Here is a 23,589-nt window from a genome sequence, read left to right as displayed (position 1 = left end):
AAACATGACAACATGTAGCTGAAGAAGAGTGTCTCTTCCCATATAGTCTCTTTATTTTTCACCAGCGAGACCTTCCCCAGAAGCCCCCAGAAGTCTTTCCTCACATCTCATTGGCCTGAATTGCATCATATGTCCCTTCCTAAATCAGTCCCTGGCAAGGAAATTGTTGATAAGCACTATTGGCTTGTATTAATCAGGATTTACTGTTGAACCACTTGGAGGGAGGGTGGAACGCAGAACAAAATCAGGGCTCTGCCCAAAATGAAGAGGGCAGGCGATCAGATCTTACTGGTACACACTAGTTTTTCTTCTACTTTATTGCTTGCTCCTTTGTTTTTCTTTGCCGTACAACTTTTGTTCCTACTTCTTAAGTGTTGTATCATATCAGGTTTTATTCCAGGTTTTTTCCAATCTAGAACAATCCCACACCATGCATTCTCCCTGGGAGACCCTATTCATGCTGTTAAATAAAATTTATAGGAGGCCACTGTTTTGGACTAGCCTCCTGCACTAGGCACCAGCAGACCAGACCAAACCAGAATGGAGTCACTGATGCTGGGTGCCACATAAGCAAAGTGAATTCTAAAACAGGCCAGTTTAAAAAGACAAACAAACAAACAAAACCAAAAACTGGATATTCACAGCAACCAATCGAAAGGGGCCCAATTTACCTGACCCGGCATGATACAGAAGTCCCCTCCCTTTTAACCCTGTAAGGAAAGTAACTTTGAAACAACCAATTTGCTTTTTGTTCTCTGCTTCTGCTTTCCTTGGCCCTTTTCTGCCTATAAAACCAACCTCCCCTGCTCAGCTTATCAGAACACTCATTCTATTTTATAGAATGAGGTATTGCCCAATTCTAGAATCGCAAATAAAAGCCAATTCAGATTTTTTAACCTAAATTTATTGTTATTTTTTCTTTTTTTCTTTCTTTCTTTTTTTTTTTTGGCACCTGGGTGGTAAGGGAATGTACTTTTGTATTTTAGCAATGCCTGTGGGGACTGGCTGGTTAGCTCAATTGGTTAGAGCACGGCCTTGTAACACTAAGGTCTAAGGGTTCAGTTCCCTGTACTAGTCAGCCGCCAAAACAATGCCTGTGATTTTTACCACCACCCAGGTACAGCAGGCTCTCCACCTAGACCTTACTTCTCCTCAAGATAGGGGTAGCTCTAGGACCCCTCGCTCTGTCTGGATATCCCTTGGGCCTCTCCAACTCCACCTGTGCCAATGTGCTCCTCCTGAATTCCTTCTGTCTCGGTAAATGGCCCTTCCTTCATTCAATGCCCCAAGACTGAAATGTGTCAGCTCAGACTCTTCCCTCTCCCTCACCCCCATGATGTGTTCCATCATCTTGAACATTGCAGAGTCTCTCCACTCAGTATCTCTAGAATCTGTACCCTCTTCTCTGTCCTTGGGAAGGGCCCTCCTCATGTCATGCCTGGATTCATGTAAGGACCTGGTTGGTAACCTTACCTCTTGTCTTGTCCTCTTGCTCCATTCCAGCATGCCTGTCTCACTGATGCCAGATCTTTCCAAAATGCAAATCTGATTCTGTCCCAGCCCTGCTCAGGATCCTTCTGTGGCTTCTTACTCCAAAGGGCATATCCGGGTCTGGTCCCTGCCACCTTCTTCATTTCACTACGTGAAACTTTCCGTGTTCACTCTAAACTCAACATGCTATCTCCAACATCTTGGCCTGTGCACATGCTGCTTCTTACACACCATTACCTCTCCCAACACACACACACACACACACACACACACACACACACACACGTTTTCTCTTCCACATGCACTCAAAAGTATTTTAGTTTTGGTTTTGTCATAAGCCATGAAAGCATGCATAATGCTCTGTAACTTGTTTTTGCCATTTGTCATGTGTTGGCCACCTTTCTATGCCAATGACAGTGCTACCTTATTCTTCTCACAAATGGCTCCTTTGTATTCCTTCATAGGGATTTACGTCATTTATTTAACCATACCTCTATTGATGGACACATGGACATCTAGGTTGTTTTTCACCATTATAAACACTGCTGCAGCAAACACTTCTGTACATATATCTTTGCACACCTATCCTAGCATTTGTGTAGGATAGATTCCTCAAAGTGGAATTGCTGGGTCAAAGGTTTTGTCTATTTTACATATCAAGAGAACTGCCAGTTTATCCTCAAGAAGGTATCCGTTTACACTACCACTAACAGTGCATAAAAATAGTATATACTGATAACACCAAGGTCGAGGGTTCAGATCTCCATACTGGCCAGCCACCCCAAAAAAAGTATATAAAAAGCAACCATTTCTCAACATCCTCATCAATACTAGATATTATCAATCGTTTAAATCTGTGCTCCTCCAGTTTTTTGCCTTAATTTGTATTTTTCTGATTACTAGTGAGACTAAGCATCTTTTTCATATTTTTTTATGTATCATCAACTGTTTATTCCCCCTACTCATTTTTTTCTGAGTGTTTTCTTTTTACTGATTTGTACCTCCTTCCATTTTCTCCACCTGACCAATTCCTACCAGACCTTCCAGACTTGCGCCAGGTGCTACCTCCTCCAAAGAGTCTTCCCAAATTCTCTGGCCGCTCCCTGAACAACTCCCCCCACCGACCCCCACCACCAAAAGCTAAGCCCCCTATTCTGCACTCAGCGCTAACCTTTCCGCATGACCACGAGGCCTGCACAGGAGCATGAGGTTTTGGTTAGCTGTCTCTACTACCCCAGCTCAAAGCAGTGTGCAGTGTATAACATAGGCGCATAATGAAAGAATGAAAGAATGAGAAAATGATCCACAAACAGGATTACTTTGAGCTTTATTTCCTTTTTCCTATTCCCTGAGAAAACAATACGGAATGAAACAGCCTGTTTTGCTCTATTTCATAACCAAAATGTGAATTTAGCACAACTCCCTTCACATAAAGAGCTTCAGTACTATGACTTCATTGTTTTAATTTTTCCTTCCCTTTATTTTGAAGTTAAATTCCTTGGGGTCATAGGATCCCAGTCTCATGACTAGAAGCAGCTCTAATTAGCTGCCTTTTTTTTTTTTTTTTTTTTAAAGATGACCGGTAAGGGAATCTTAACCCTTGACTTGGTGTTGTCAGCACCACGCTCTCCGAAATGAGCCATGGCTGGACCCAAATTAGCTGCTTTTGCATGACATGCATACTACTCTTCCTCCCAGATCCTGGCATAGCCTCATTTCCCTATCTCACACCTCTGCCTGCTCACCTCCACAAGATACCTGTGCTCCTGACATACTGCACCAAGCATTCAGGAAAGGCCAGAAATGAAGGTGCATCCAGAAATATGTTTTATTCAACCTGGGATGTCTAATAAAGGCTCTGGACATTTAACAAACTTGTTAGTTTACAAATGCTGCATTTATTATGAGAGGCAGAGGAAGGCCTCAGACAAAAGAACACACATCCCACTACATTATCATAACCTGGATCAGGGATCTTGGAGCCAAGCAAATTAAAGTCAACATTCAACAATCAAGCTATGGGTAAATGACCTTAAGACCTTGTATCTGAAATCCACAAACCTGGGCCTTCTGTTCAACCTCAATGATAGTTAGATCTGAAACCGAATCTGTGGGATAAGCACTTGGTTTTCTTTGTTTTGTTTTGTTTTTTGGCAGCTGGATGGTACAGGGATCAAACCCTGGCCCTTGGCATTATCAGCACCAAGTTCCAACCAATTGAGCTAACTGGCTAGCCTCTTTAAAAATAATAATAATAATAATTTAAAGCAACAACTCATTTTGCTTTTACCCTGAATAAAATATTTCATCTGCAGCAGCAGCCAAGGAATACTTCAGTTCCGATTGCATCTAGTGATGATAGTAACACTGGCTAACATGTGTCGAGTGCTTACTGTGAGGCAGGCACTGTGCTAAGTGCTCATGCATCACCTCATTTAACTAAAGTGCTCATGCATCACCTCATTTAACTAATGTCAGTTGGTCCATTCTCAGCAGACATGGAAAGCACAGCGTGCTAATACCTGGGAGGATTTACAGTCAGCTCTGCAAATGTACATAAGCATCTCAGTCTCCAACCCATTTCTACAAGACTAGGAGGGCAGAGAGGAGCCTGCAGCTGGTCAGAGATGGCTTCTTTAGAGGAAACTTACAGCGCAACTTCTCCAACTCTGATAAATTCACATGTCCTAACCTGCTTGCCTATAAACTGGGATTTGAAGAAAGTTTTCCCACTTCTGGGACACCAGAAGTTGGAGCAAAGCACTGTTATTAATCACAAGAAAAGATGAAACTTAACCTGTTTCCCAAGTGCTCATAAGGTGCTTAAAGCTTATTTTAAAGGAAGTAAACGGAGCGGCGAGTAAAACATGGCGGGGAGGCAAGTTTACTCTGATCCCTGAAGCCTTCTCTTCACCTGGGCAGACTCTGAGAAGGTTCTGGCCAAGCCTCTGAACACAGCCAGCTCTTGAGGAACGGTTGTGCTGGGGGAAGGGAGGCTCAAGCCTAACGAAGGAGCTGCCCCCACCCTTAAACCTCAAAAGGTGCAGCCAGACCCTCCCTGAAAGGGCGAGCCTGCGGGGTCCTCTTGGGGGACGCTCGAGCTTGTCCTGGCCAGAGGCGGGGGAAGTGAATCGGGAGGCCCGGTGGGGTGAGGGGAGAGGGGCTGCGGGGGCCGCGGCGGGGGCGGGTGTGGGGCGAGCGAGAGCCTTCCAAGGAAGCCCGGAGGACTGGGCTGCGGGAGCTGGACGGTGGCCGAGTTCTCTTAAAAAAAAAAAAAAAAAAAAAAAAGGAGCGGGGGGGGGGAGGGAGAGAGAAAATGAAAGAGAGAAGAAAACCAAAAATCTCGTCTGAGCTTGACTCTTGGCGGTGGTGCTTTTGCCAGCGCCTCTGCAGCGGTTCCCAGGGAAAGCCTGCCAGACAGGGACAGAGGGACAGACCAGTGGAGCGGAAGAGAGGCCAGAGCCGGCTTGCAATGTTCCAGGGGGTGGGGAAGGCTGCACCGACTCTTAAATAATTGGTTCGGAGACAATTGGCCATCCTATGGAAAAGATAAAATAGATCCCTATCTCTCAGCAGGCCTCCAAATAAATTCCAGATGAACTAAAGACCTACGGGGTCTTTAAGCAAAATTAATATGGAGCTTTTGGAAGAAAACACAGAATGATAGCTGTATGACACTGGGATAGGGAAAGGTTTAACAAGGTATAAAACGTGCAAAACATAAAGGAAAAGATGGTAAACTTTAAAATTAAAATCTTCTCTATGACAAAAGACATCATATACAGAGTGTAAAGACAAGCCATAGACTGAGAGGAAATTTGCAACCCAAATAACAAAGAATAAATCTGTAGAGTATCTTCAAATGTCTAAGAGAACCCAATAGAAAAGTGGGCAAAGGGATCTGGCTGGTTAGCTAACTTGGGAGAGCATGGTGCTGATAACACTAAAGTCAAAGGTTCGGATCCCTATACACAACAACAACAACAAAATATATATACATATATATATATATATATATAAATAAATATATGGGCAAAGAGTATGAACAAGCAATTCACAGAGAAAGAATCCCAAAAAAGGTCAGTAACAAAGGAAAAGTCAATCAATTTCAGTTGTGATCATAACTGGAAATTTCAACTGCAAAGCCCCATTCAGCATCCACAGAACTGTTAAAAATGAACATCTGGGGGGGCCAGCCTGTGGCTCACTTGGGAGAGTGTGGTGCTGATAACACCAAGCCAAGGGTTAAGATCTCCTTACTGGTCATCTTTTTAAAAACAAAAAGCAAAACCCCAGAAAGTAACAAGTGTTGGTGGAGATGAAATCAGAACAACAAATTCAGATTAAAGATTTTGTGTGTGTGTGTGTGTGTGTGTGTGTGTGTGTGTGTGTGTGTGTGTGTGACTAGTTGGTACAGGGATCGAAGCCTGGAACTTAGTGTTATCAGCACCACACTCTAACCAACTGAGTTAACCAGCTAGCCCAAGTTTAGAGTTCTTAATTGGCTTTTACTGTATTTGTTATTCTAGAACTGGGCAACACCTCGTTCTATAAAGTAGAATGAGTGTTCCAATGAGCTGAGCACAGGAGGTTGAATTTATAGACAGAAAAGGGATGGAAGAAGTAGAAACAGAAAACAAAAGACAGATTGGTTGTTTCAAAGTTACTTTTCTTGAAAAGGCTAAAGCAGAGGGAATTTCCTTACCTTGATGGCTAAAACTGGTATATTTAGAGATCTGGCTACTAACTCTCCTGATTCCTGAGAAAGTCAGATAAACAATTTGGTTTTAGCATGAGTGACTCCATTTCAGTTTGGTCTGTTGGGCCTAGTGCAGGAGCTCAGTCCAAACCTATAAATTTTATTGAACAGAACCCTTGTCCATTGCTGGTGGGAATGTAAAATGGTGCAGCTGCTGTGTTAAACAGTATGGAGATTCCTCAGAAAATTAGAGGGCTGGCCAGTTAGCTCAGTTGGTGAGAGCATGGTGTTATAATACCAAGGTCAAGGGTTCAGATCACCAAACCTGTCAGCTGGAAAAAAACAAAAACCAAACAACCCGGGCTGGCCAGTTAGCTCACTTGGTTAGAGTGTGGTGCTAATAATCCCAACCTCAAGGGTTTAAGGATTTGCATCCCCACACCAGCCTGCCAGGGAAAAAAACCAAACCAAAACAAAACAGAATTACCATGTCTACTACTTCTGGGTATCTATCCAAAAGAATTGAAAGCAGGGACTCAAACAGATAATTGCACACCCATGTTCAAAGCAGCATCATCCACAATAGCCAGAAGGTGGAAGCAACCCGTGTCCATTAAGGGATGAATTGATAAACAAAATGGAGGAATCCTGAAGACAGTATGCTAAGTGAAAGAAGCCAGACACAAAAGGACAAATACTTTATGATGATGCTGCCTATGTAAGGGATCCAGAGCAGTCAGATTCATAGAGACAGAAAATAGAATGCTCATTGCCAGGGGCTGGGGGAGGAGGGAATGGGAAGTCACTGTTTAATGGGCACAGAGTTTCACTTTGGAAAGGTGAAACAGTTCTGGAGATGGATGGTGGAGATGGTACAGAACAATGCCACCGCATGTAAAATCATGCAACTGTATACTTACAACAAATGGTTAAAGCCGTAAATTTTATGTATACTCATATTGTAACGCAATAAACAAAAATAGAAATTTAAAAGAATAAAGTTGGCTTAAATCCAGGCCCTCAACCTAGCAGAGCCGCTCAGGTGACCCCGTACACCTGGTCCAGCTCATCGACCTCGGCCCGCCCCTCCCTCCCCAGCCCGGCCCCTCCCTCCCCAGCCCCGCCCCTCCCTCCCCCGCCCCGCCCTCCCTCCCTCCCCAGCCCCGCCCCTCCCCGCCCCCACAGGTTGCGACCCTGCGGCCCCCGCCGTCTCACCACGCAGGCGCGGAGCGGTGGCCAGGATGGGGCGTGGCCTCATTCTGCGCCTGTGCTGAATTCCAGCCGCCACTGCTGTGGGATAAAATGATTCCCAGGTTGGGCTCCCTGGCCTGTTGGCCTAGTGGAGGCCGACACAGCACACGCGCAAACCGAGCACGCGCGTCAAAAGACGGAGAGAGCGCGCGCTCCCCACGTCCTGCGCGCCCGGCTGCCAGGCCTCCGTCTCAGTCGTGACTCCCGCAGGGCCGGGGCTGGCGTGCCCACGTCTGAAGAGCAATGCCCCGGGAGATCATCACGCTGCAGCTGGGCCAGTGCGGCAACCAGAGTGAGCAAGCGAGCCCTGAGCCCCTCCGGTCTCTGGTTCTGCCTCTTCCCGGTCCTACCCAAGAGCTCGGCATCCACTAGTCCCTCTTTCCCTTCCATGAGTCTCCTGCCCTACTGCGTATGATGACCCAGACCGAGAGCTGTGCCTCAGCCCTGGGCTGTGATGGCTCAGAGACCCAGGTGTCTTGGGTCCACCCTTGAGTGTGACAGCCTCTGAGCCTACAGCTGGGCTCCTCAGGCCTTAGGACTCAAGTAGACTCAGGTGTCTCCCCCTCTCTCCCAGTTGGGTTCGAGTTCTGGAAACAACTGTGCGCCGAACATGGTATCAGCCCCGAGGGCATCGTGGAGGAATTCGCCACCGAGGGCACTGACCGCAAGGACGTCTTTTTCTACCAGGTGCCCCCAGCGACTTGTCCAGGGCCGGCCGTGGCCCGGGGGTCCCTGAAGGGAAGGGCAGCGGCCTGGTACTGGGAAATCCGCTGGGCAAAAGGGCCAGGCGGCTGGCTTGAGGAGGGAGGGCCGGCAGGAGCCAGTGTTGGGAGGACTGAGGACTGGGCAGGTCCTAGCCGATTGGGCCCCTTCCCGGACTCCCCTTGACAGGCGGACGATGAGCACTACATCCCCCGGGCGGTGTTGCTGGACCTGGAGCCCCGGGTGATCCACTCCATCCTCAACTCCCCCTATGCCAAGCTGTACAACCCAGAGAACATCTACCTGTCCGAGCATGGAGGAGGAGCTGGCAACAACTGGGCCAGTGGATTCTCCCAGGTCATTTGCTATTCCCTGGCAGGGCCCACAAGTCCCTGTGTGGCCGCAGGCCCTGTGACTTCTCAGAGAGATGAAAGCAGATCAGGATGTATGAGAGCTGGAAGGAGAGAGACATGGCTGCAGGGAGTTAACTACATAATATTAAGAACCTGCACTAGCTGGTGCTGTGTGCCAGGCTATTCTAAGTGCTTTACATGTGTTAACTTATTTAAACCTCGGAGGTACTACAGGTTCACAGCCTCTTATCTGCCTTTCCAGAATCCAAAAAGCTCTGAAGCCAAAAGAGCAGCAAAACCAAATCTCAATGGAGACAGACTATTTTAGAGTTTCTGTCCATTTTATTGTTATTACTCATACCTTTCATTACAGAAATATTAATGTATTTGATTAATGCACCTCAGATCTCCTCTGGGGTTTTATTTAATATACATATATGTACCATATTATCTTTCTAAAATCTGAAATATTTTGAATTACAAAACATAACTGGCTCCAAGGATTTTAGATAAGGGTCTGTGGACCTCTATTATTACCTTCATTGTACAGAAGCGGAAACAGGCATAGAGAAATCAAGTAACGTGCCCAGAGGCACTCAGCTCAATGGGCTGCAGCTAATGTATGAACCCAGGTAGTCTGGGTATAGAGTGCTTGCTTTTAACCACTGTGCTGTACTGCCTCTCAATGTAGATTAAAAGCAGGGCAGGGGCCGGCCCATGGCTCACTCGGGAGAGAGTGGTGCTGACGACACCAAGGCCAAGGGTTCGGATCCCTGTATAGGGATGGCCGGTTAGCTCACTGGGAGAGTGTGGTGCTGACAACACCAAGTCAAGGGTTAAAATCCCCTTACCGGTCATCTTTTAAAAATAAAAGGCAGGGCACCTATGCTACAAAAAAGTACTTTCAGGTGCTATAAGGAGAATCAAGGGTGGCTATTCTGAGGTCAGGACCCTCATCACATGGTCCTATCCCACTCTGACCCCCCCCCATGTCTGTCTGTACAGGGAGAGAAGATCCACGAAGACATTTTTGACATCATAGATCGGGAGGCAGATGGTAGTGACAGTCTAGAGGTAAGTGTCCCAGGAATGCTGGTGGGAGCCGACATAGGGAAGTCTTGGCAACACCCTTTAGAAGCTATCTATTCAGCACAAGACCCACCCATGTACCCTTTGCACTGTACAGAAGCTACTGGGCCTTGCTGGAGACAAGGCAGAGTCTCCTGAGCTGTACATGTAAAAGGACCGTAGGGGAAGGAAGGGCTCAGTAAGATAGGAGTCCAAGAAATTGTGGGGTGAAGGGCCAGCCTGTGGCTCACTTGGTAGAGTGTGGCGCTGATAACACCAAGGCTGCGGGTTCCGATCCCTAATAGGGATGGTTGGTTAGCTCACTTGGGAGAGCATGGTGTTGACAACACCAAGTCAAGGGTTAAGATCCCCTTACCAGTCATCTTTAAAAAAAAAAGAAATTGTGGGGGGTGAGTCCAGTTTGAAATTCTGCTACTAGATACCTGGACACTGTTGCCCATTCTCCATGCAGGGCTTTGTGCTGTGTCACTCCATCGCTGGGGGGACAGGCTCTGGCCTGGGCTCCTATCTCTTAGAACGGCTGAATGACAGGTAAGTCTGTGTTTGGGGGACTAGGAAGAGACATGTCCTCCAACTTGGTTTCCCAAGTGACTGGGAGGCCCTGCAGATAAACATCCCTATGTGCTGGAGTAGGAAAGAGCCCTTCTAGTCTCTCCTATAGTGAAGAAAGTGAAGTTACAACAACTGAGAACCCAATCACACTCCTAGTGGTGGGAATTGGAGCCTAGGATCTGGGCCAGGTACGAAGGTCCAGGGAGTGTGGCCAGATTAGGAGCTGGAACTCTAGATCCTAAGATGTCTCTCTGCCCTTCTCCCTTGGGGGTTACAGAGTTCCAAAAGTCAAGTTTCCCTTCTCTACTGATCCTGTGACCCACCCAATTTCCCCTTCCAGATTTAGCTGCTTTCCAGACAGGTGTTGGGGAACCTCATGTTCACCAAGCTCCAGTCTGTTGCCCTGATCTTTTTCTCCCAACCCCCACCAGGTACCCCAAGAAGCTGGTGCAGACGTACTCAGTGTTTCCCAACCAGGATGAGATGAGCGACGTGGTGGTACAACCTTACAACTCACTCCTCACGCTCAAGAGGCTGACCCAGAACGCAGACTGTGTGGTGAGTCCTGGATGCTACCTTTCCCCACTCCCAGTGTCCCTGTCGACTTATTCATCTTCATGCATTTCAAAAGCCCATTCTGAGCCCTCCTTTGCCAGAGGCCTGTGCAAGTCCCTTTTAGATGGGACTCTCTGGCCATGAGGCTCAAAGGAAATTAAGCTTCAGAGCCTAAGTTCAGGCGGGTTTCCTATTTTCACTGTTCCCATAAATCTGCCACCCTCTTTTGTCCCCCCAGGTGGTGCTGGACAACACAGCCCTGAACCGGATCGCCACAGACCGCCTGCACATCCAGAACCCGTCCTTCTCCCAGATCAACCAGCTGGTGAGCACCCACTACCCACTCCTGGACTCCTTTGGACTGGACACCCTCCTTGCTGGAGGGCCATCTGGGGAAGGGAGGCTCATCCAGGCCAAAGCCTATGAAGTGACACCCCTGCCCCCAGGTGTCCACCATCATGTCGGCCAGCACGACCACCCTGCGCTACCCTGGCTACATGAACAACGACCTCATCGGCCTCATTGCCTCGCTCATTCCCACACCCCGGCTCCACTTCCTCATGACCGGCTACACCCCCCTCACCACGGACCAGTCAGTAAGAGCAACCCTCAGTGGCCCAGGCCAGGCTGGCCCTGGACCTGGCAGGCCCCAACCTAGTCTCTCTCTTCCCCCCACTACCCCAGGAGCTGCCCTCTGCAGCTCCCAGAGGCTCTGCGCTCAGGCACAGATCTACAGCTTTCTTGCTGACATGCTCTCTGTCTTCCCATCTTCCTGTCTTCCCTCTGCCTTTGGCTCCTGCAGGGCTTGGGTTGTATGGAGTTGGGTTTTGCTACTGCACAAGGGCACGAGTTTGCTGAGCGGAGGAGGGCTAAGACCGTAATCCTGTGGCAGAGACTCAGTACAGACCTGAATCTAAAGACATTCCCCACAGAGACCCTCCTACCCCGAGTCTGACGGGAACATGTGTTGACCGCTGTTCTCTGTCCATGAATCAATGGACTGTGCCCTGAGTGCTGGCCTGGTCCCTGTGACCCACTGTCCCATCAGGTGGCTAGCGTAAGGAAGACCACGGTCCTAGATGTCATGAGGCGGCTGCTACAGCCCAAGAACGTGATGGTGTCCACAGGCCGGGACCGCCAGACCAACCACTGCTACATTGCCATCCTCAACATCATCCAGGGAGAGGTGGACCCCACCCAGGTGGGTGAGGCCCCTCAGTTCTACCCCCTGAACCTGCAGGGCTAGAGGAGAGGCTACCATCACCACTCCTGTGCCCACCCCAGGTCCACAAGAGCCTGCAGAGGATCCGCGAACGGAAGTTGGCCAATTTCATCCCCTGGGGCCCAGCCAGCATCCAGGTGGCCCTGTCCAGGAAGTCTCCCTACCTGCCCTCAGCCCACCGTGTTAGCGGTCTGATGATGGCCAACCACACCAGCATCTCCTCGGTGAGTCTAGTCGCCTGGTCTTCTTTGGCCACTCTGTTTCACTAGCCATCTTCATCATCTTCCTCCGGTCCATTCCTAATCCCCTGTACTACACTGGCATCCATTCTGGAGGTCTCCATCTCTTTCAGCTCTTTGAAAGTTCCTGCCAGCAGTTCGACAAGCTGCGGAAACGGGATGCCTTCCTGGAGCAGTTCCGCAAGGAGGACATGTTCAAGGACAACTTTGATGAGATGGACACGTCCAGGGAGGTTGCTACCACACAGCCAGACTACATCTCCTGGGGCATCCAGGAGCAGTGATTTCCCACCCCCCTACTCCCACTGTATAGGAAGCACAGCCCCCACCATGCCTGGTCCCTCTCACCCAACTTCACCTCACCAGCAATCTTTCTAGGTTCATCTCCAGCCAAGAAGCTGGCCCTACAGGGTTCCATGCCCTGACCCTTGATGTGCCTGTTCAGCTCTGATAAGGTAATAAAGGTTGGTTGTGAATATAGTCTGGGATTGAGCTGTGAATATCGGGGATGGTAAAGGGATCTCCACTCTCTAGGCATGTGACCATAAGATGGCCTTTACCTGCTGTAACTTCTTACCACTTAGTGCAGGTCTTAGTGTGTCCACTGTTGCCACCGGCATCTCTTGCTTTGAACCAGGCTTTGATTGGAGTCAGCCCTTCTCTCAAGATTAAAGGATTACTGAGGTCTGCTGTTTCCTCAGTGCCTGAACTCCTGTTCCCGGGTGGGCCAATGTTGCCCTAGACTCTTGCACTCAGGGCAGAGGATGTGGGGTCTACTGAAGGAGGGCCCTCTACATACTGAGCAGGTCAGGAAAGCTGGGACTCTGGAGGCCCAGTGCCCAGGGCCATCAGACTCTTAGGAACTCAACCCAATTCAACCCACCTTGATAAACAGGAATAGAACTCAGGAGTAGGGCTGAGCCCATCCTGAGTTCTTTTTCTGTGCCAGGGAAGTTTCTGAGTACATATCCTGCCCCAACCTTCTCCATTCCAAGCCAAAAGTAGTAGGCACACTAAAGATGGACCCAACCAGGGCCCGGAAGCTGTATACCAGAGTAGGAACTGAGCAGTGCCAGTCCTGCTGACTCACTGCTCTCTAGCCTGAGGGATGCGAGGAGGCTACCCCTTCACCACCCAAGGGAGAAGAGAGGGTGAGTAATTGCCAGCTTCCAAAATGGCCTTCTTGCCTGCCCTATCCAGCACCCTATGGCAGCATAATGGCCAGGAGGAGGTTAAATTCAGAATGTCAAGGAGGGTGGAGCTCTGTGATATCCAGACTCCTCTCAGTGCCTGGTAAAAGCCCAGAGTGTGGGCGTCCCCAGGGGCGGAGCTCTGAGCCCTGGGGCTCCAACATGTCCCACTGACAACACTCCCACAGAAAAGGTTTGTGTAAATAATGATTTTTTTTTTTTTTTGCTTCTCTTCTACAAATAAATTAAGAAACAAACTATAAAATTGTCCACACCCATTGCAGCCCTTGCATGTGGGGTGTGCCCTGTCCCTACAGGGCCAAAAGGGTCCATGGTTCCCTCAAACCTCAGAGCAGTCCTGGTCCAGGCTGGAGGCAGAAAGGAGGTCGTGACCTCTTGGCAGGCTCAGTCCTGCAGCTGCCCCAAACAGCCAGACTGTCCCTGGGGCTCGTCCAGGCCTGGGTGCTGGCTGGGAGAGGAGGTGTCTGGCAGGTCTTGGCATGGAGAAGGGCTGCTGCAGGGCCTCTCAGGGGACGGGTTGGCCAAGTAGGCATTCACCAGCTGCATAATCTCTTCCACCTAAGAGAGGGGCAGAGGTCAGTGTGCAACAGGGGCCACTCAACTTTCTTCTTTTTTCTCATTCTCCATCCAGGCTCTAGCGCTCCCTTTCCTACCATGTTCCTCTATTCTCTGGCCCCTGCAACATTTCCTTCCTCACTCAGTATGTGCCAGTCATACTTGCTTCTCTCATCTCAGGGCCTTTGCACTTGCAATTTCTTCTACCTGAAATGCTGATCCCCCAGACCTTCCTATGGTCAGCTTAAATGTCACCCTATTTAAGAATCCTTCCCCGACTATCTAATGCTATGGTACCTCCAGTCATATTATTCTTTTCTGTAGCATTTATCACTGTCTTAAATAGTCTTTAATTTCTTGTTTATTGTCTGACTCCCCCACTCTAATGTAAGCTCCCTGACCTTGTCTTTGATCACTGCTGGATCCCCAGTGCCTAGAACTGTACTAGCGTTCAGCAACATTTCTTGACATTTCTTCCCTTTCCTCCTCCCACAACCCCCCTTCTCACCCACCTGGGGACTCTGAAGGAGGAGCTGGCTTTCTCCCACCCTCAGTGCCAGAGTGTGGGGTCCCATTAGCTGGCAGGCGGCCACATGGCCATAGCTGACGCTGTGGATGGGTTCTGTCTCACCGGGCCGGGAGAGGGACATGGCCTTGGCTCCCAGGCCCAGGCATAGCTTCTGTGGAGCACCCCCACCAGGCTCCTGCAGCAGATGAGCAGAGTCAGGGTGGAAGGAGGGGACCCTGCAGCATTATTTTTTGGTAGGGGGAGATAGCTGTGATCAGGGAGTTTCCGGAACCCCCTATGATGCACAGCTCAAGTATGGAGGAGGCTAAAGGGTTCCAGGGACGTGACAGCCCAAGAGCTGGTGACTTCTGGGGCTTGAAACGGGCAGTTGTTCTGGCTGTAGGGAATGAAGTGACACACAGTGGGGGCCTGTGGCTCTGGGGCAAAGGTGTGGGGCTTGGGCCGCCAGAGTCCCCTTCTCCCTTCTCCCTTCTCCCCCTCACCGTGCTCAGCTCCAGAACGTCATACCGAGCAGCGCCGAACCCCGGACACTGCGCCGCCAGAGCCAGGTAGGCAGCCATGGCCTCAGGTCGGCCCATGCCCCGCAGCCGCTTCCAGCTGCCCAGCACAGCAGCAGCCGTCCTGGCGCCGCCTCCTCCCTCGCGGGCCGTGCTTCCAGCTGTGCGGCCGGCCCCTCCGTGCCGGGCTCGCTCCGCCCGCCTCTTGGCCAGGCCCGGGCTCCAGAGTGCCCCGGCCAGCAGGGCGGCGGAGGGCGGTGGCCTGGAGGCTGAACGGGGCGGGCCTTCGCGTGGCGGGGCCGGGGGTGGCAGCAGGCGGTCCAGGCGCGGCAGAGGGACCCGCGGGGAGAAGTCCCGGTGCAGACTCTGCAGGCGCAGCGCCGCCAGGGCGCGCAGTGTGTCGTCGGGCGGGGGCGGCCGGCCACGCAGCAGCAGAGCGTGAGCCTACGCGGGAGGCACCGGGCATCAATCAGCACGGGAGCCGCGGCTGTACTGTCGCGAAAACACCTCGGGGTGTGGAGTTGAGCTCTGCGTTCGAAAAGCCTCCCGCGGGGTTGCCATAATGATTAAATGAGACGGCTCAGAAAAGGAGGGGTTCAGGCTTGGGGGTTCTGTTTGGAGGCGTACATGCTGGAGATCCTCACCTGCTCAAAGAGGAAAGGCAGTTCGTGACCGTCTGGGGACAGCCCCTCGGGGTGCAAAGGTCCGTGAAGACGGAGACACAGTCTCCACCCGGAGTCCGGCGAGTCCTCCAGACCGGCTTCCTCCGCGGCCAACCTGCAGAAAAGACAAGGAAGAGACGCGATAGAGCAGGAGAGCCCCAGCGCTCCGGCAGCTGGGGGAGGGGCGGGCCCGGGGGACTGGCAGGCGGAGGTGAGCCGTGAAATCAGATTGCAAACCGCCAGCGAGCAGGCGTCCATCCGAAAACCAGCGAACGTCACTGTACAGCGCAAGTGGCAAGCGTTCGATAAACGTTGGCTTAGTGATTGACGCAACGGGGAAGTAGATGGGCTAACAGAGAGCAGGATTGGGGCTGGACATTTACTTCTCAAACCTGGTGAGCACGTCGGCCACGAGGGTCCCTCCAGCCAGGGCTCGCTCCTGGGCCCCTCGCTGCTCGTACAGCGCGAATGTGTTGCGGCTCCGGGCCAAGCCCAGCCGTCCCACCAACTGTCGAGCCACCTAGAGGGGAGGGAGGGTGACGGGAATGGCAGGCCACACTGGGGTCTTGCCAGGATTCTGGGAGGGGCTGATCCAACAGAAGGGGTCTCTTAGTCCTATCACCTCCACTTCCTCCCTTACCGAAATGATGAATCTGAGACAGACTCGGAGCAAACCTAGGGCCCAGGAACCGGGAGAGCCAGGCATGAGGAGCTGGAAGGGCGGGGAGTGGGGGGCGCTGGGGCCTTTCTCTGCCTCACCTCCGCCGCTGTGGTGTGAGAGTCGATGGCCACGGGACAGGCACCAGCCCCCGGACAGTGCACGGTGCACAACAGCTCCTGCCGTCGGCTCAGCGCAGAAATCTCAGCCAGTGACGGCACCAACTCTCGGCCGCGGGTCCGACCCAGCGCTTTCCGGATGAAGCGCGCATACTCCGCCAGTTCCGAGTCCGGGAGTGCCTGCTCAGTCCTGGATTAGGGAGAACCAAGGGTTCAGAGCTCCAAGGGCTTTCCTTCTTTCCCTGCCTCTCGCCTTCTGGTATTATAGTTTATTTCATCTCGTTTTTTTCCTCCCCTCCAACTCAATTTCCTTGAAGGCAGCAACCAGCTGTTCTAAATCTGTCCTCGGTACTCTATATGGAGCTGAGTTACTTTCTAAGTACCCTGGCAGCTCTCTCTCAACTGCGCCCGTCCACTTCCGAAAGTCTGCGATCTTCCTTCGGAATGCAATCCGAAATCCAGCCACATGACTACGCTTTCCAACCTAAAAGCCCTGGTGCTGTCCTTCATCAGCCAGAGGAAAAAGGAAAAGTAGGTGTTGTGTGTGTGCGCGCATGCGCGCGTGTGCGTGTATGTGTGTGTGTGTGCGTGCGTGCGTGTGTGTGCGTAAGTGTGTGTGTGTGCGCGCGCGCGTGTGTTTTGCGGCTGGCCGGTACAGGGATCCAAACCCTTGACACTGGTGTTATAACACCGTGCTCTAATCAACTGAGCTAGCCAGCCAGCCCGTAAAGCAGCCTTTTTATAATTCCTCTGCCCAGACGGGGCGACTTATTTTACTTAATCCTCTTATAAGTGGGATATGATCTTGTAATTTCCACAAAGGCACTGTATATTTCAGCAGCAGCCCTGATCTTGAGCAAGTCCCTTCCCTTCTCTGGATCTATGTTCCCCATCTACCAAACCCTGCACAAAGGCCTGTCATTCTCTCCCAGCTCCCTTATCTTGGCCTGACCCCAGCCCCTCCCCTCTCACCTCTCCAAATGCCCCAGGAGGTGTCCCCGTACAGCTCCCCCAGGCCGGAAGGTGCAGCTCATGCAAGTAAGGAGCTGCCAGTACCGCAGGGACGCAGGGTCTTGGGTAGCTGGGAGCCCGGGGGGGCCCGTGGGGCCCGAGGTCTGCTTAGCCAGCTGCAGGAAGAGTTCATCCCGGAGCGCAGGCAGGTCGCGGCAAGTTTGGAGCACACCCTGCATCAGGGGCCCGGGGCGCCGCGCCCCCTCGAGTGCCTGCAGCGCCAGGAACAGCCGCACTGCCTCCTCCCGCAAAGGTGCATAGCCTGGACCTGCGGGAGGGTGGGGGTGGAGGGACGGTTTGGAGAGCAGACACAGAGCTGCGCCCTGGGAGGAAGGCATGAACTAGGGGGAAGTCAAGGGGAGTATAAGGAGACAGGGGTTGGCAAGGAGGGGAGGGCATGAATGACAGGAAAAGGGAAGGGAAAGCAATGGTCCCACAGAGACAAACTTAACCCTTGCCTCCCAGGAATCCCACTCTGGATCCCGCTAGGCCTGGACTTCGAATTAGTAAGAGGGATAAAGAACATAGGTTCAAACCGCAGATTCTCTAACCGGGTACCAACAGTCATCACCATGGGCCAGAAATCAAGCTATACTGGGAGTCAGAAAACCAGGGTTCTTCTCCCAGCTCCTCTTAATCCCCTAGCTTTAGGACCTGGGTCAGTTACTGCACCCTTTGGGGGAGGTATGGCCAGAGGAGGCCAGCACATTCTCCCAAAGTGGGGGCTTTTCCACCGCTTATGGAAAGGTGACATCATCTTAAGAGTAATATGACATGGTCTTAAGAGTATAATGAAAAATTAGAAGAGAGTGTGCAAAAACCGCTGAAGGAACATCAGTGGTCAGAATGAGACTATAAAGCAGCTGGTGAAAGTAGGCCCTTTTTTCTGTGAGGGTTTTCCTCCCCTCCGCCGTGGCCAGCTTCTGGGTTTCACCTTTATCCTTTGAAAAGTAAGAGGTGGGTAGGCCCCCTGCGTAGTCTTAGGCCCCTGCCAGCTAAGGCATTCGGATTCTTACCTCTGATCCACTCCAAACCATCCAGGGAACTTGGGCCATGGAACCACTCACCTGGGGCGCTGACTCCGTAGGGCAGGGGCAGGAGTGGGGCGTACAAGGCGCTGCTGGTGTGCCTCAGTATCGGGTTCCGCCGGTAAATGAGGGCCACGGCCTCTGGGTCCCCACAACTCTCCTAGAGGCCAGGGAGAGAGTCGACGTGATGGGGAAGGGAGCTCTCCGTGAGCCCAGAAAGCTTTTTGGGTCCACCACCCTCCTGGCTCTCGCTGAAATCCTCTCTCTTACCTGTATGTCTCTGAGCAGTAGCTGGGTGGGGGTCTCGAGCGGTGCCTTGGAGGCGATCACTTCGCGCAGCGCCGCTCCCCAGCGCTCCGCCTCCGCCTGGCGCGGGGAGCAGAGGCGGACGCTGTGCTTCCGGCCAGACACAGTCACTGACCACAGACCTACGGGGGAAAAAAGCGCGCGGAGGGCAGTCAGGGTGGGCTGGGGCCCCTGCCGAGGAAGGTAGTCGAGTTCGCACGAGGTCTCACCGGTCTCCTTGGGCCTGCGCTCCGGGCCGGTCACCGAGCACAGGCTGGTGAGCACGAGGCTCCCGAGGCGCCGCGCCCCCTTCCCGCTGCTGCTGAACTGATCCAGAGAGTCCCGCGTGAGCACGAACCAGGCCCGGCGCGGGGGCAGCCAGGGTCGCGTCCCCCCTCCGCGGGGCTCACGGTAAAGCCAACCTTTGGAGGAGAGCGAGAGAAGGGGAATCAGCAGGAGGAGACATTATCCTCTGGAGGGTTGGGATTGGGGCCTCCGGTGTGCACTGGGGGGAAGGGGGTCACTACCTTTCACAACGATGTCCGGGTCGTCCTCTGGCAGCCCCTTCTCCGGAATGAGGCTCCACGTCTCCTCGCAGCTCTGCAGCCTGGGCCAGAGGGGAGGGAGGGTTGGGCGAGGCTGCGGGGCCTCCACCCCGCCTCCGGGAGGCTCCTCAGTAGGGGCTCCCAGACCGCGAGGGGCGCCTGCTCCCAGGCTGGGCACCCCTCCCCCAGGCTGTGGGAACCGCCGCGCAGTTCTGACCTCGCACCAGAAATAGCCCGGACCCCCCCCCCCCGTTCTCGCTCCCCCGACCGTACCTCCCCCCGGGACCCCGGCCAAACCACAGCGTCCGGCGGCGTAGGGCCTCTCCCTTATTGCACAACTGCGCGAGGGAAGATGGCAAGAACGGGGTCCCGGGAAAGGGCTGGGGTCTCGAGATTCAGATGGGACACAGATTCAGATGGGACACAGGGGCGGAGTTCACCTGTCGGAGACTGGCCCGCTCCTGACTGGCTGAGTCAGCGTCACGTCCAGGGGACCCTGGGGAGACAGGCAGGGAAGCCCTCAGGGTCAGAGCCCTCCTCACGCAATGGCCGGGGCTTCTGCCCCCAGGACAGTGCGGCTCAGGGGACTGAGGCATGAGTCAAGGAGTGGGGTCGTGAGTGGGGTCGACAGTGGGGTCGTGAGTGGGGCGGAGCAAGCTGATGCCGCTGGGCTCGCTCCTCCCGCCGGTGTGTATAAAACAAGTTCTACAGCAGCTAAGAAGCCAAGGCTGGAGCCTTGACTCCGTTCCCCTTTGAAGATGCAGTCAGGGACAGGGTAGGGTGGGAAGAGCACTGGGCAGGGAGTCAGGGGACCTGGCTTTTAACACCGGCTCCACCACTAACTCACTGTGGAGCCCTGGGCAAGTCTCCTCCCATCTCTTGGCCTTAGTTTCCCCATCTTTGAAATGAGACAGGTGGATGAGGTCCCCCTCTCGCTTTGACAGGATGGAAGTCACCCCCTCCTCTTCATTTTCCTTTCCTAGCTCTGCCTCCCTGTCCAGGGGAGGGCAGGTGGTGCGCACAGGGGACCTTTCAGTGTAGAACTTTCTCCAAGAGCTTTTTATGTTCTCCCGTAGAAATCCCTGAGACTCAACTGTGAATAGAGACCTGCTTCTTTGCCGGGGCTCAGGAAGGGCAGGACAAGCTGAGGAACAGCACACACACACTCCAGGCTAGGTGTAGCTCTGGGTTTTGCCCTTCCCCCACCAGCCTCCTCCTGCTGTGGGACTTCCACTGTAGACTGGGGTCTAAGAGAGGCCGCAAACCCGACCCAGAGCAGAGCCAGGCGGGAACTGTGCCATCATCCCATTGCGCCCAGACTGCTAAAGCCCGGAGAGAGAGGTGGGGGAGGGGGGCCAGGGACACCTGTCCCCAAGCTCCAGGGAGGGGGGTGGTGGAGGTGGAGCATGAAGGAGGCAATGGCCTGGTTCACAGAGCCAACCCTGCCCAGGCTGGAAGCTTGGGGACGTCTGGGTCCTGCTCTTCCCTGGATGCACACTCACCCATTTTCTGGAGGGTCTGAGCAGGGCTCTCTGCCACACCACCAAGGTGGCAGGTACTGACCACCCGCTCAGACCAACTCCCCTAATCGCAGTCTCCTGCTTCCCTCCCCTCCTCTATATTTATCCACCCTCCGCCTCCGCCAGGTGCTGGCGCCGGCCCCGCGGCGCAGCCCGCCCCAACCGGGCACCAAGCCATCGGGCCTGCTGGGGACCCCTGAGCAGGGGATGGGAGCCTGACCCGGGCCACAGCACACGCGAGTCTGGTCGCTGGTGTGCAGAGGCATGGAGGGAAAGACGTCAGAGGATGGAGGTCTCCCACACCAAACGTGCCTCAGTTTCCCCACGGAGATACTAGACAAAATCTAGCAAACAAGTGCCCCTCACCATTCTCTCAGGGATTTCCCAGGAGCCTCACCGGGGAAGGCCGAGAGTTCTGTCCTGAGTGGCAGAGTAATGACGAGGGGTCCTCAAAGAGCCATGGCCCCCAGCTCCCTTTCAGTGGGGTCCCCGCCACGGACCCCAATCCTAGGACGTCTTCTTCTACTCGCCCAGGTCCCTGAGGCGGGAGCTCCCGCATCTGGCCCCAGCGCTCCGGAACTGGGAGCGGAGGGGACCCAGGCGTTCGAGCCGCCCAGCCGGCCTCGCCACATTCCTCGGCGCTGGCGGAGGCGGAAGGAGACGGGATGGGACGCGGGCCGGCGGGGAAGGGAGAGGCAGGTCCAGGTCGGGCCACGCATGACGCCTCCCCTGCCTTAGGGCCCCCAGCAGGTGGACAGCGCCCAGCGTGCGGCGCGAGGCCCACGGGCGCATCCCGAGGAGGGCTGCTCCTTGAGTTCCTGGGGGCTCTGGCCCCTAGGCGGAAACCTCACCCACGTCCCAGTTCGCCAAGAACGCAGCGCTCAGCTGGAGCGGGGTCAGGCGTGAGGGCCGGCTGCAGTGAGAAGAATTGACACAAGCCTCCAAACCCCCCAGGACTTACTCTCCCGCCGCCCGCTGGACTCGGGGTTTGTAGCTCAAAGGTCTCCTCGTCCTCGTCCTCGTCCCCGTCCCCACTAAGCTCGCCGTCCCCGTAGTCCCGGTGCAGAAGAGTGAAGCCTCGACGGCAGCAGAGGAGCCACCACAATCCCCCAGGGAGAGGCATCCGGGCGAGGAACCGGGAGTCGGGGGCGCGGGCAGCCGCGGCGGAGCAGCAGGGGGGTCGGAGAAACTGTCTGGGCTCCGGCCAGAGCAGGGGAAAGATGAGGAGAGAGGAGAAGGAGGGTGAGGGGGACAGGGAGGAGGCGGTGTCCGGTGCTGGGGTGCAAGGGGACGTCAGCTAGAGCCTGCGGGGGTCTCGGTGTCTGGGCCCCCGTAGGGGGAGGGGGAAAGCGCCCAGGGCCCGGGGGAGGAGGGAGCAATGTCCGGAGCTGGAAAGTAGTGTCCGTTGTGGTGTCCAGCCCTGTGGGGGGCAGTGTCCGGTGCAGTGTCCGAGGTGGGCAGTTATCCAAGCTCCAGGGAGGGTGGCGTCGGGCAGGGCGTCCGGTGGCCGGGGCCCGGGCCGCGCGCGCTGCGCTCCCTGCAGCCCCGGGACTGGCGCGCTGGGGGCGCGAGCACAGTGCCCGGACCCCGCCTCCCAGGCCCCCAACCCCCCTCTCCCCGTCCCTCTTCTTCCTCTCCTCCCTTCTTTACCGGGCAGGGTCCAGGTTTCGTCACAGCCTCCTCCGCCCAATCCCTGTGCCTGGCGCCGGGCGCAGCCACCAATCAAACGGCTGAAACGGCGGCGGGTTGCATCATGTGCCCCTGGCTCGGTGACAGCGGGGAGGGGCGGGGGAGCAGAGAGGGAAGGGGCGGTGCGACGTTAGCCGCGCCCCAGTCTCGGAGGTCGGACGCGGGGTGCTTGTGACGTCACGGAAGCCCGCCTCCAAGCTCTCGAGTTAACTCTCGGCGAACCAAACAAATTCAAAACCCTTTTGAGGAGCTTTGGAGGACGAAAGTCATAGGGCAGGTGGCCCGGCTGCTGCCCGCTGAAGCCCCGTCTCCTTTCCGGGTTCCTGAGAAAGGCCACGTCGCTACCGAGAGCGTGCTCAGACCTGCGCCGGACACGGCTCTGGAGGCGGCCTCCTACCCGGGGTTTACGGGGTTCGGCTCCTCAGTGTGAGTCACCTCCTTTCTGAGGTGAAGTTTGAGGCAAGGACTCCGGGAGGACGCAGAGGTAGGCCGGAAATAAAAGATCTAGAGAGCGCGGCTCAGCAGACTCAGGTGGGGAAAGTGACTTGAGATTCTAGGGAATTCTGCGACCTCCGAATAAAGTGGAGGCCTCTCGGGGCGAAACTTCTGCGCTTCTGGGTAAGAAGGGGTTAACCGAGGGACCAGACGACTGGGGCGGGGTCGGGCGACAGCGGGCGCGCGCGGTGCTGACTCAGCGGCAAGTCCCGCGGTCTCTGGCGGTGGGTTCCAGGTCGGCCCCCAGTGGCGGGCGTGCGGGGCCCTTTGAGGGTCCGCGCCGTGTCCGGGTCTTCCCTGGATCCTGGCCCCCTAGAGGTCGTGGCCCTCGGTCTCTTGCCGCAGGAGGCTCTGGGAAGCACTGCCTGCCTGGGCGGGGCTGGGCAGGGCAGGGCAGGCGGGGACATCAGGCTGGCGCCTCCCTCGAGGCCTCCTCGTCACGCCCCGCTCTTCTCTCCTTCACACTCCAGGCTGGAGCGGTGGGGAAGGCTTTGCTGACCGGATATTAAACTGCGAGAACTGTCGCACGTGAACAACGTCCTGCCTGTTGTGATTGTGTAAAACAAAGACCAGGAATCGGTGTGACCATCTCCACAGGCCATCCGGGCAGCGCTCTCTCCCCAGATGAGACG

At 54.3% G+C, this 23,589-nt stretch overlaps 2 protein-coding genes across 5 annotated transcripts; one reads left to right on the top strand and one right to left on the bottom strand.

Annotated features, from left to right (window-relative positions):
• Positions 1 to 7,684: 7,684 nt before the first annotated feature.
• LOC134388950 (tubulin gamma-2 chain-like) lies at positions 7,685 to 12,633 on the top strand. Of its 2 annotated transcripts, none has more exons than XM_063112337.1 (11): positions 7,685 to 7,733; positions 8,016 to 8,128; positions 8,333 to 8,500; positions 9,502 to 9,570; positions 10,037 to 10,116; positions 10,569 to 10,695; positions 10,931 to 11,017; positions 11,139 to 11,288; positions 11,741 to 11,893; positions 11,977 to 12,138; positions 12,267 to 12,633. In XM_063112337.1, the coding sequence occupies exons 1-11, from the start codon at positions 7,685 to 7,687 to the stop codon at positions 12,435 to 12,437; spliced, it is 1,329 nt and encodes a 442-aa protein (XP_062968407.1). In that variant the 3' UTR covers positions 12,438 to 12,633. The 2 variants fall into 2 exon arrangements, with proteins under 2 accessions (XP_062968407.1, XP_062968406.1); XM_063112336.1 differs by having other exon boundaries at positions 9,502 to 9,597.
• A 985-nt stretch (positions 12,634 to 13,618) lies between these two features.
• PLEKHH3 (pleckstrin homology, MyTH4 and FERM domain containing H3) lies at positions 13,619 to 22,346 on the bottom strand. 3 transcript variants are annotated; one of them, XM_063111779.1, is made up of 13 exons: positions 21,735 to 22,346; positions 19,694 to 19,749; positions 19,236 to 19,315; positions 18,939 to 19,130; positions 18,694 to 18,851; positions 18,463 to 18,583; positions 17,357 to 17,663; positions 16,367 to 16,574; positions 15,991 to 16,127; positions 15,590 to 15,722; positions 14,931 to 15,389; positions 14,432 to 14,623; positions 13,619 to 13,922 (listed from the first exon to the last, which is right to left on the bottom strand). In XM_063111779.1, exons 1-13 carry the CDS (start codon positions 21,894 to 21,896, stop codon positions 13,749 to 13,751), a joined length of 2,379 nt encoding a protein of 792 aa, XP_062967849.1. In that variant the 5' UTR covers positions 21,897 to 22,346; the 3' UTR covers positions 13,619 to 13,748. The 3 variants fall into 3 exon arrangements, 2 of the variants coding, with proteins under 2 accessions (XP_062967849.1, XP_062967850.1); XM_063111780.1 differs by having other exon boundaries at positions 16,000 to 16,127; XR_010024638.1 differs by having other exon boundaries at positions 13,836 to 13,922; positions 14,956 to 15,389.
• Between the last annotated feature and the right edge of the window lie 1,243 nt (positions 22,347 to 23,589).

The sequence above is a fragment of the Cynocephalus volans genome, chromosome 10 (genome assembly GCF_027409185.1).
Source record: "Cynocephalus volans isolate mCynVol1 chromosome 10, mCynVol1.pri, whole genome shotgun sequence".
Lineage (NCBI taxonomy): Eukaryota > Metazoa > Chordata > Mammalia > Dermoptera > Cynocephalidae > Cynocephalus > Cynocephalus volans.
This window is presented reverse-complemented; position numbering and strand designations above follow the sequence as displayed.

Bases quoted from the DNA above. Each gene is read 5' to 3' on its own strand.
- LOC134388950 (XM_063112336.1), top strand. From the start codon at position 7,685: ATGCCCCGGGAGATCATCACGCTGCAGCTGGGCCAGTGCGGCAACCAG. The intron at 10,117-10,568 runs GTAAGTCTGTGT...AACCCCCACCAG, and splicing joins TTAGAACGGCTGAATGACAG to GTACCCCAAGAAGCTGGTGC. The intron at 10,696-10,930 runs GTGAGTCCTGGA...TTGTCCCCCCAG, and splicing joins CCCAGAACGCAGACTGTGTG to GTGGTGCTGGACAACACAGC.
- PLEKHH3 (XM_063111779.1), bottom strand. From the start codon at position 21,896: ATGCCTCTCCCTGGGGGATTGTGGTGGCTCCTCTGCTGCCGTCGAGGC. The intron at 19,131-19,235 runs GTAGTGACCCCC...TCTCCTCCAAAG, and splicing joins CCCGGACATCGTTGTGAAAG to GTTGGCTTTACCGTGAGCCC. The intron at 18,852-18,938 runs GTGAGACCTCGT...TTTCCCCCGTAG, and splicing joins GCGCAGGCCCAAGGAGACCG to GTCTGTGGTCAGTGACTGTG.